Raw genomic sequence first — 12,134 nt, forward strand, 5'->3', positions numbered from 1 at the left:
ACCTGAGGGCTGAGAAACTGAGGCACTTGAGCGCGAAGACTAGGCTGGGACGAGTTGAGAGGTGGCACTGACGGCTGGGGAGGAGGCTGCTGCTGCAGGGCCCGGGCTTGTGCTGCTCCGCTACTACCAAACACTCCACTCTGCATCTACAAAAACGCGCACAAAACTACTCATTCAGAATCTGACTTCATGAGGATATGCTCATAGCTGTTACGCTGCAGGTTTAATGTGGGCATTATACCAATATCTACACAGAAATGTGGACGATGACTAATGCCCTGTTTACACGAAGGGAAGGCGCAGATATTTCCCTCCGGCTTGGCCTCTCAACTACACAAAAACCCTGTTTTAGCACAGAAAACGATTATTTCTAAGAAATTTCTGATAACGCCGGTTATGTCAACTGCGAGGTTTTTAAAACGTCACATTATGTGCCAGAAAATGCTTAATGTCATGTGAGCGCCCGGGTTTGGCATAGTTTTGATGACGCTCAAAGGTGTATTTATGCAAGTCGATGTTGTGTGCACGATGTTATTATTGAAAACAGAGGGGGTTACACATACCCACATTTACACAAACCCGGCTATGTGTAAATGTGGCCTAATATAATGCTGAAAAACAGTGACCCCAAAATGTACTTAAGCCACACTTACGAAATTAATATTTGTTTGTAAGAATGTCACTGTAATATACAAAACTAATCCAGACATAAAACATAAGACAGACAGACTTAGTCTAAAGTAAGTTAAATAGATATAGAAAAACTATAGATATGGTTCAATATCAAAGACAGATATACATATAGACCCACCTGTCTGTTGTTCAAGTTTTGCATTGCAACTCCAAGGCTCTGGCCAGGGAGTGAAGCACTACCCAATGGGAGCTTCAGGCTCGGAGAAGGCATAAACGGTGAGGTTTGGGCATCATCTGCTAGCCCAGCATCCTAAGGAAGAAAAAAACAGAAGTCAAACAATATCCACAACAATGTAAAGTCTTCTAGATGGAATAACCAGAATGTGCTGGTTTTGAATAGTGAGAAGCACAAACCTTGTCCAAGAAGGGGGGACGATCTGAAGAGGATTCTTTGGAGATGACTGAAGGCCTGCAGCCCATTGGTTTATTGACTAGGCCGTTGTTATAGTCAGAGATTGCGATCCCCCGTTTATCTAGTTCAGTCTTCTTCTCCAAAAGGGCGCCTACAACACAACTAATATTTAAATACAATATTCTAGCAAAGAAACTCAGAAGGAACTATATAGGTATAACACCTACTCATGGCCTGATCCAAGTTCATGTTGTTGCTCTTGAGAGCCTCTTCTGCAGGGTCTCTCTGCAAAGGCAAATACAGTAAAAACCCATGTATTATCCATTTGCATTAATAAATATTCATTATTAAAAGGCAATACGATTGTAACTAGACATTTATCATAGCAATATGTAAGGGATAACGTTCAACTAGCCAAGTCAGTATCACAAAATAAACCCCAGGCACAACAGTCAAATATACAGAGGGATATTTACAGAGATAAGCAGCACTTACAGGGAAGCCCATGTCAGTCAGCTGCTTAATGAGACGACTCATTATCCAGGTATCATCCTGTTTGTTTGGGACTTTTCCCTTTAAACAAAACCAGAGATCAATGAGCTCAATCTGCAGCATGTAATGTGACTAATACTTTTTTCATTTATTTTTGTTTTACCTTTGGTAGACTCTTTTTGGGTGGGTTGCCCCAGGAGTTGCAGGAGGAGTTGCTCTCCTGAGATGCAGTGCTGTTCCACATGTCACCTTCATCCTGTTCCCATTGCCCTGCAGACATGCCCATGTCCTCACCACCTCCCCAGCCATCTTGCATAGATTTGGAGGCTGGAGGATGAAAAGACAGACTTTTGGGAGTGTCCATAGTACAGATCAACATTTGCAAATGGTTATGTTTACAATTAAAAGAAACAAACAAATTTGTCCTTGCTGAAATAGCAAAACAATTACAATCCTGCAATGCATTATTTACACCAAAAGGGGGCCCCATTGTTGCACATTTCAAAGCTCTGATAACTAGCATCTGAACAACATCGATTTCCAACACTGTTAATTTGCAACTGGATAACAGCATTTGATATATATATATATTGAAATAAATGTAAATGAATAAAACTAACCAGGTTTGCAGGGGGCAGATCCAGGGGGTCCGTTGCCTCGACCATAGACCTCAGGGCCATTATCACCCCACCCACCTTGGGGTTTGCCCCATGCAGAAGTGCCATTGTCCACACTTGCTGCAGGGGCGGCTGGCTCGCCCCATGAGGGCTCAGGTTTTGAATGGACATTTGACATCTCACCCCATCCTGCAGAGAAATATTGTAAACTTCAGAACAAGTGCACCCTAAGTTAAGTTTTCACTGCATATTAAGTAATGTACTAAATGTACTTTAAAGGTTGGTACCATGTAGTACATACAGTGGGGTCCAAAAGATAAATATCTTCTATTTTGCCTTTTTTTCCCTCTAAAAATGATATTACCAGCATAACAATTATATTTAGCATTTTCCCCCTCTACAAAATACATTACCAGCATAACAGGGAGTGCGAAGTTGAATTTAAAAAAAAAATAACACATACATTTAAGAATTTAAAACATATACTGTAATTAAAGCTTTGCTTTATTTAAAAACAAATGGAACTTTGTTAGCTCCACTGTCTTAAAATTGAATAATAAGGTACAATATTAAATGTCTGTTTAGTTCTTGGCACATGAGAGAACTGAGGCTGCCATGTTAAATACAACTTTGGCACAGGGAGTGTAAATCTACACACAAACAGCAGAGGGCGTCGGGTCTGTTCCAAGTATCCTGCTGAGGAATAATGATACTCCCCACAGATGGAGACTCCAACTCTAATTACACACTTCCTCCTGGCTCAAACAATATATTGAACTGCACTCATAGACTGAATGTAAACACTATTCTGTTAACATGAACTTTTTTGTTTCTTGATTTGTATGGCATTATATTCAAAAGTATAGTGATACATTTTAACTAAATTAAAGGTCATTGACAATAAAGGCCAAAGTAAAGAGTCTTGTTTCTTACCTGGATTCATGTGGGTTGTTCTGCTGTGAGGCGGTCCAGTTTGATGTGGGCCAGCATTATCAGGGGAAATGTTATTATTGTTTGAGTTTGGCCCTCCATGGCTGTGAGCCTGCATGGGAGGTTGGTTATGGTGGGGATGATGATGATTATGATGGTTGTTGGGTACATTGTTGGCATTGCCAGGTCCTGGTTTGCCTTGGATACCAGGATTATTCCTGTCCCAAAGATTGACTGTCTTGTTGTAAGTGCTTGGGTCCCCCCAAGCTGAGGTACCGTCATCGATCTCCATCTTACGGCGAATGGAGGGTGGAGAGGGCTCTTCCCATCCAGTGGGGTCTCCAGTATGGTCAGGTTTAGAACCTCCACCATTTCCTCCACTCCATCCAGAGCCGCTCTGCTTTACAGAGCTAGGACCTCCCCAAGAACCCATGCTTCCACTGCCACTATTGCCATTGGTGCCCTCTTGAGGCTTGTTATTCCATCCTTGTGGTGGCACACTGGAGCGTTGTGCATCTCCCCAGTTTCCCCCTACTCCAGGGGCAGGCTTTCCCCATCCTCTGGAGCTCTCGTTCCAGCTGGTAGCCTCTCCCTCCCAGGTAGAGCTGGAGGGACCATTTTTCTTTCCATCTCCAGGTTCACCCCATTCTCCTCCAGACCCACTTTCTCCACCAGGTCCATTGCCCCATCCGTGAGATTGTTTGTGCCCCTCAGCCCAGCCCTGTGGTTTGGCTTTAGAGTGACTGTCTTCCCAGGTAGGAGACTTATCCCCTGAACCCCAAGTCTGACCACTTTTTTGCAGGTTGCCACCTGGGCCTCCGGCTGGGTTACTGCTCCAACTTCCAGGAGCACTGGAAGGTTTCTTGTTGCTGGTTGGATCAGCCCAACCAGAGCTAGCCTGGGGGGATGGCATGGCTGTGGCCCATCCAGATGCAGCTCCAGTACTAGGACAGAGGCCCTCATTCTTGCCTCCAGAGTCAGGTCTGGATGTAGTGCCAGAGTTTGGATTGGCACTGCCAGAAATTGGTGTTGGTCCTCCTTTGACTGCATTTGATGATGAGCACCAGGCTTCAGTCCCAATGTCATTCTTGCGGTTGGAGCGTGCAGCTTCTTCAATCTCCCAAGCTGTGTGCTGTCGCACGGGTGTTTGTCCCCAGCCTGTGTTACACAGAACCCGAGGGTCCATATCTTGGGCTGGCAGAATAGGGGGAGCCTCATCTCTTGATGAGTGGTCCCTCATGCGAGGATGACATTCCATGCTGTCACTGCTTCCTTCACTAGCTGTAGCATTGGCCCCACGGACCCAAGAATTGAGCTGCTGCTCTTGGGTGGGAGAGCATGAAGAATCCCATCCTTTGGCCTCACTGTTGGAATGCTTACCCCAGTCCCCAGTTGAGGGAGCTTGTCCCCAGCCAGAAGTGCCTGAGACCCCTCCTTGTCCCCAGCTGCTCCCTGAGTCCCAACCAGAGTCTTTTGAGCCACCACCAGATTTGGCATCTCCATTACCCCAAACAGATTCTCCGTCTCCATTGACTTGCGAGGCACCTCCTGGAGTTTGAATAAACGAGCCCATGCCTGCAGGGCCAACGCCCCAGTTAGACAGGCTGTGGCCTGGGCTTCTGGGCTCCTGCTTAGTGTGATTTGGTCCATCAGTGTTAAGGTTCTGAGGTTCAGAGATGAAAGACACATTCGTGGATGGGGTGGAGTGTGGCTCTGAGGAGTCACTGGGCACAATGCTACCCCATGTGGTGCTGCCATTGCCACTGCCACCATTACCTGCAGAATTTCCATTGGCACCACCCATACTGCCACTGCTGCTAGAGCCCTGACTGGGCAAAGTGCCCGGCGGGCTACAGAGATTAGGAGGAGGAGGGTTGCTTCCTCCTGAGCTGCCGCCACCCATGCCGGTCCCTTCATGTCCCAGAACTGGCCAGGCAGAGGGGTTGGCGTTGGGGTTTAAGTTCAAGTTAAAGTTGGAGGAGCCCCAACCCCTGGCTCCTACTGATGTGCTGGAAACTTCATTCTTCCCTTCTCCTCCACTGGCAGGAGAAGGGCCAGAGCCCCAGCCTCTGCTGGCCCCACCCTGACTAGAGAGTAGACCTCCTGAGTGGCTGGCATTGGCTTTGCTGGGGTGATTGGTGGAGAAATGGCCTTGTTGGCCAGCTCCTGTGGCCATGCTCATGCTGCTAATGTCACTGATACTTTCAGTATCCAAGGGGCATCCTGCAGGTGCGTGGCTTTCTTTGCATGAAATGGAAGGCCACGCCTCCGTATCGCGCTCGTCAATAATCAGTGGATCCCAGCCGCTGCAGCTGTTGGTAGAGGCTGTAGTGGCACTGCGACTGAGGGATATATTCTCATACTGGGCTGCCAGGCCACTCTGTGGGGGCAGCTCTACAAAAAGAATTGGAGAGAAAGAAACAAACTATTAAGATACTGTGACTGTAATATATATTCATTTAATTAATTCATGACATTATCACAACAAGGCATTATTTTCTTTATAGACTACATGTTATTACAAAATACATTATATATCTAAAAGTAGTTATCAATACTGCAATTAGATTTTGGGAAAAAAAAAAATATATATATATATATATATATATATATATATATACATATATTTCAAAAAATATATGAAAACACCTTTTCTAGACAAATACAAAGTTCTCATATGATGCATTTTTAAAGTATTTGCATAACAAAAAAAAAAATCAAAATTACCATTTACCGCGAGATCTGCTTAGACTGATCAAGACATTTTTTTTCTTCCTTTAAGACAAATTGGGTTTTACTTTTATATCAGCATGGTAGCCTTGGTCATAACCTATTAAAAAATATAACAAAAATGCACCTTCAAAAATGCAGGTTCACATGTATGTGCTAGCCTGAAGTCATTATGTGTCACCAAAAAACCTACCAACCACAACCATCTCCCTCTGCTGGACTGACAGGTTACAACCAAAGACTATGGTTTCAAAGATATTCATTCTAAATCTGATCTGACACATTGAGCTCAACATTGAAACCGTGCAAATGCCCACATATGGATAATAAGATCCGGTTCTATTCATTTGTTGGCAAATTCTGCCCAGCCTCCTGGCACTCACTCAACTTTGTTGTTGTTTTTGTGTGGCTTTGCATGAGCAGACAGCTCAGTCTGTGTCAGATCTGAGTGAAGCAGCAGCAGCGTTCGTGCACACAAAGCTTTGTGACGCCAATCACGCAAAAAACCCTTTCAACTAAAGATAAAGAAGAGGGAGTGTATAAAAGAGAGGATAGTGCATTTCCAACACAAACGCTGTCCTTCTAAAGAGTCACTGCGTAGTAAAGGACGCCATTTTATCAAATCTGAACTGAAGCCAAAAAAGCTTAGAGCTGCCGTCAACGTCTCGCTACAGAAAGCTTATCAGATGAGCACAGCAAACCTCTGCCCTGCATTAATCTCTAACAAGCAATGCAATAGCTTTAAGGATTTGTGTTTTATTTGCAGTTATTTGAATGATACGCTTCCAAATCAAACAGCAGCAGTACAGCAGCGAGCAAAGGAAATGCCTCTTATCAGCGCGTGGAGGATCGTACTATGAGGTTTGGAGGGGGTGGGGTCAAGAGAAGTGGAAAAGTACCTGAAGAGAGATGTCGCCCAACCATCCTGAGAGAAGCGCTAGGCTGCGTGCAGAGCACTGGCCATCCCTGTTACAATATGTCTGCTGCTCGAGAGGCTTCCGAGGCTCATATTTGAAATGCTGCCAAGGAGCTGCAGCTCAGTACACGAGCGACCGCCCCGTTCGTCCCTCACAGCTTCGGCAGGATCCGATCTCTGTTCCCTCACCCAGGCTTTATTTATAACTACCTCTAGTCCTGATTCGGAGAGGAGACTCTCTCGTGAGGGAGGGGAAAGGGGCTGCATGGGAGTTGAAGGTTAAAGCCAAAAGCATTCCGTTGTGCCATTAGGAGGGCGAAAAAAAAAGAGAGATTCCTTTTCTTGTGCAACTTTCTCTTCTTTCATGCTTTCAAAGTGTCACAAAACATTTAGCCGAGGCCATTCAGACAGCAATTAGCACCGCTGCTCACAATAGAGCGAGCTGAATAGATGCACAAATGCAAGCCAGCCTCAGAGCATAGGCTGCACTGCAAAAACTGCAAACACACACTGCTCCCTGTCATAATGGCTAATTTTTAGTATAATATTAAATCATCTTGTAATATTAAAAGTACAGTGGGTGTGCGAAGTTGTAGCTCTGCATACTAGAGGTGCAGTCCAAAGTTTAGAGGAAAACAACACTTCAGTGACTGAATGGGAAACAGGATAAACACACCAAATGAGGCTCACATGTAGGTGGGCAGGTGGCCAAGGGCTAAATGTCTGTGCAGAGTGTGCCCGTGCTTTAATGATGCAAAGGAGATAAAAAGACATCCGGAAAGCATGCTTGCTGGAAGAAAAGAAGGGATGGCTCCAGTACAGGAGAGATAGAAACACAGAAAATGAGACGAACACTTACAAAAGCACACTAGCTCTTGGCATCAAGGAGGGCATTGTTTACAAATGATCCCAGCGCCTCCTATACACAAAACACCAAAGTCTGAAGAGAACAGACTCGTATTATACTCCAACTCAGAGCCAGCTTTTTCTAGCCAAATATGCAATGATGTAATCAAAGCCTCATTATTGATTATTCCCTTTTCTCCAAATGACCCTTTTATGAAAACCCTCCAACAAGTAGATCTAAATGCTAGATTTGATTTAGGTTTTACTACCTAAATAGTTATTGGTTGGTTTTGTTTGTCTTTCTGTAGTAACTAATACACTAAGTACTATCCAGGCAGCACGATGCAGCCGAGGAAGGGGAAAGGAGCGAGTTTACCATCCTCTGTTAGAGACAAACTAATCCACTCAAACACTAGACAAACAGCGGCACATGTGCACACTTTCTGAACTCTAAATTTTAGGATGTAATTTGTTACAATTAGAGGTCAGCCATTGTTGTTTTTACATTTTGTGAATAATATACAACAAAGAAAAGTCTAACCTTTGCCATTTTTTTTCAAAATTGGAAGGAAGATTCAAGTGTATTAGCAATGTTAATTTTAAATTAAAGGGTTAGTTCACCCAAAAATGAAAATTAAGTCATTAATTACTCACCCCCATGCTGTTCCAACCCCGTAAGACCTTCGTTCATCTTCGGAACACAAATGAAGATATTTTTGATTGAATCTGAGAGCTAGATCAGTCCTACATAGGATGCCTAAGGGACTGGCTCTTGACGGCCCATAAAGTCATTAAAGAAAAGGTTTAAATATTCCATGTGCCTACAGCGGCTCAATTATAAGTTTATCAAGCGACGAGACTACTTTTTGTGCGAAAAAAACATAAATAACGACTTTATTCCACTATTCCATTACTTCCTTATGGGTGCATGCGCGAGAACTGAGACGAGGACGTTCTCATTCGTCTACTTCTTGTTACGGGCTGCTCACCGCTTAGGAGTTTTACCGCCCCCTACCGTATAAGATGATGTGCTGATATAGCTGGAAGCGCAAAACTTTCTGTTTACAAGCAGAGGAAGATGCACGCGGTACATACGCTTTTCAATTAGCGTATTTTCCGTACTATAAGGTGCACTTAAAAGCCTTTAATCTTCTCAAAAAACGACAGTGTTCCTTATAATCCGGAGCGCCTTATATATGGATCATCATTTTATACGGTACGTGGCGGTAAAACTCCTAAGCGGTGAGCAGCCGGTAACAAGAAGTAGACGAATGAGAACGTCCTCGTCTCAGTTCTCGCGCATGCGCCCATAAGGAAGTAATAGAATAGTGGAATAAAGTCGTTATTTATGTTTTTTTCGCACAAAAAGTAGTCTCGTCGCTTGATAAACTTATAATTGAGCCGCTGTAGGCACATGGAATATTTAAACCTTTTCTTTAATGACTTTATGGGCCGTCAAGAGCCAGTCCCTCTAGGACTGATCCAGCTCTCAGATTCAATCAAAAATATCTTTATTTGTGTTCCGAAGATGAACGAAGGTCTTACGGGGTTGGAACAGCATGGGGGTGAGTAATTAATGACTTAATTTTCATTTTTGGGTGAACTAACCCTTTAAACTGAACGCATCAGGAATGTAAATGTGTAATTTACCTAAATATAAATTACCCATTACTATATTCATACCATACTAAAAATGGCATCTTGACTAAAATTAAATGGTCTAGCCATTTTCATTTACTTTTTAAAATATTTCTAAATGGTTTACATTTTTTATTTTAGTTTTAGTTAAGAATTAATACATCAACTTATTTCAGCAAGTTGCCAAAGCATCAATTCTAATTAGTTTTTTGTTTTTCAATTTATTTGTTTGTTAGTTACAATAAATGCTCTGGTTTGTAATAACTACACACGTTGAAACACATCTCTCTAGTCTTGAGACCTCTGCATTCGATTCCTTTCCAATGCAATCCATCTCGTTGTTTTAACTAAAAGCAGAACAGCACCAAATGCATCCTTAACATTTTTTGCCCTGTGTTTATATATGCATTCATGTACAAATCAATAGTAGCGGTATATGGGACGAAGAACACAGGGCTTTATTGATATTGCCATTGTCAGCTGTTGCAAAGATGCATAGTGGGAGAGAGAAGGGCAGGGCCAGCAATGCATATGCAACAACCATTCGTCTAGTTCTACTATACCACACTCCCGCTCATCCACAGCAGGATGTGACATCAGTAATAGGCAGAGACTAGGCGACCACCACCATTGGGCAGCAGGGGGCGACTAAAACAGATGTTAGCAGAATAACACAGGCATGACAATAACAACTCAACCAACTAATCAAGACCAGGCAATAAAATAGTACAGAGCCGAGTGTTGGTATAGATTGCTGACAAATCATTTTTTCTGGATCTCAATGTCTGTGTATGTGCATGTGTTCTCTGTAAACCAAAGAAATGGAAAGCTAGCTGTACTTGCTTGAAGCAAACTACTCAACCAGAATATTACTTTTGGGAAGAAGAGAGGCTTCACTCCATTTTACATGGGGAAGCTCTATTTATCATTTCCTAAGCTGGGCCTTCTCATCCCGGTCAACTTCCAGGTCACAACAGTGTTAGTAGGATGCATGCAAGTTGTATGGGTGTGACAGGAAAAAAAGAGAAAGAGAGAAAGTTTGTATGGCCGGGAGCAGTGCCAGTGCTCAGGTCTGTTTGGTGGTTGGGGGAAGACAACACAGGACTCACTGAGGCAAAAAGGCCCATAATGAGGCTGATAATTCCTCTGCAACAGCAGGCCTGTAAGTTGTAATTCACTCCACAGTGCAGCCGGCCACACTGTGCAACATAAACCTCAAATCTACATCCAGAAACAAATACACTAGGCCTTAAAGGTGAAGAGTGTAATTTATGTTCCTCTAACAACAACAAACCCTACTGCTAAATAATGACCCTTGACCCTGGGATCCGGTTTCATTCACACCATTACAAGCTGTATACCGAATCACACTATTACATGCGTGATTGTGTAAATACTCACAGACACATGAAAATGTGCATGAGGACCCACAAAAGTAAAAATGCAGCGACTTGTACAATTTCTGAGGATAGAAGGCAAAGCATTTCTGACCCTTGGGCTGTTTTACATTAGATATCCATGTGACGACTGTAGGAAAGCAAAAGAGACAAGCTAAATGAATACAGCCTCTGTGCTGCTGCTGCTTCTGGCTTAAAGCAGAGCTGTGGGCCATTCGGCTGCATTCCAGCGGCTTCCTGTAAAAACACACACACAGAGAGAAAGCTGGGAGCTCTTATTACTTGCTAGGCTCCCAATGACCGTTAAGTAACATTCAGCGGAACCACAGCTCAGTGCACGTGTCGACTCAAAACATACCCAAAAGCAAACTCAACAAATAGAGACAGAAGAAAGCAAGGCAAGGAAAGAAATGCAAAATGTAGGTAGGTTTTTAAAAACCATCACAATGCATTCTGGGACTGCCATCCAGGCAATGCACATGATCTCTTGAACACAATGGCCAATCAGAGTTGTTTAATTTAGTCCGAATCCACATAAATGCCAGAGCTCTGCATGCTTACGAATTAATTATGCAGTGTAGATATCTATTGATTTTAATGGAACTTTGTAACATCGCCAACAGAGATGAATGACAGCTTTTTAGTGGTTGTAAATGGAGTGGTCTTTATGTGCTTTCGAGGCTATATATAATTAATTGAATAAAAAGTTTTGTTTTTCATGCTGCTAAGAGGACTGATGGCTAAGTACATGCTGCTAAATCTCAGATGTGACATCTATATACAAATGCGGGATTCACTCTCGAAAATGCAATTGACATTGATAACTAGCACAGGAATAAAAAAACATACCATGTCAAAATAGATAAATGCAGGCTAATAGAAAATTATTCATATCAATATATTTTTAATATTCCATTTCAATTAGTTGTGAAAAAAAATAATGAATAATGTAAATAATCTTGAACGTCTCACTGCACATTGTTGTTCTTGTATGGTGGAGCCGTTGCTTACAAATTACATCTGCACTTTACTGGAGAACCCTTACTAATTTCAGATGCATAGTGATTTGAATCTTAATTGTCCATCACACAGCATAATTACAATTTGAAGTTTTAGTGAACTTGAATCGTTTAATTGTCCATTGGACTAGTAAGATTAAAATGCTCTGCAAATCCATTAAAATAATTTACAATAATTGTGACCAAATAATGCTTTTTTTTAATTGCAACATGTACAGGTATGCTTGTTATGATGCAAAAATCTCAATTTGAACATAAAAAGTGATAAGACAAAGATGCATGTGCAACAACAATAACACACACAGTTTTAATCTACTGTCTTAGCATAATACAACTTGTATATCAGAATATGGTTGGTCTATTAATATCGAAGTCTAAATGCTATATATGTAGGCCTAACTCTGTTTGACATTTTGTATCAGAGTCCCTGCTCCATATCTCTAACTATCGCCAAAGGGGTCCATGCCCTGAAAAGCATTGACGACCCCTGCTTCAGAGCAGAGC

The 12,134-nt window shown here is 42.6% G+C and overlaps 1 protein-coding gene across 6 annotated transcripts in view; it reads right to left on the reverse strand.

Moving 5' to 3' along the window:
- tnrc6c1 (trinucleotide repeat containing adaptor 6C1) overlaps positions 1-12,134 on the reverse strand; it is a 56,435-nt gene that overhangs the window by 13,242 nt on the left and 31,059 nt on the right. For 4 of the 6 annotated variants that reach the window (XM_089128617.1, XM_089128616.1, XM_089128615.1 and 1 more), the window contains 8 exons: positions 3,088-5,478; positions 2,158-2,343; positions 1,701-1,864; positions 1,541-1,618; positions 1,273-1,330; positions 1,048-1,196; positions 812-943; positions 3-146 (listed from right to left, as the gene is read on the reverse strand). In XM_089128617.1, coding sequence (XP_088984743.1) covers positions 3-146; positions 812-943; positions 1,048-1,196; positions 1,273-1,330; positions 1,541-1,618; positions 1,701-1,864; positions 2,158-2,343; positions 3,088-5,478 — 3,302 coding nt within the window. Of the gene's footprint in view, positions 1-2; positions 147-811; positions 944-1,047; positions 1,197-1,272; positions 1,331-1,540; positions 1,619-1,700; positions 1,865-2,157; positions 2,344-3,087; positions 5,479-5,811; positions 5,925-6,713; positions 6,933-12,134 lie in introns of those variants that run through there. The other 2 variants (XM_089128618.1, XM_089128619.1) reach the window with 2 other exon arrangements.

This window comes from Pimephales promelas, chromosome 3, assembly GCF_988280905.1.
Source record: "Pimephales promelas chromosome 3, fPimPro1.hap1.1, whole genome shotgun sequence".
Lineage (NCBI taxonomy): Eukaryota > Metazoa > Chordata > Actinopteri > Cypriniformes > Leuciscidae > Pimephales > Pimephales promelas.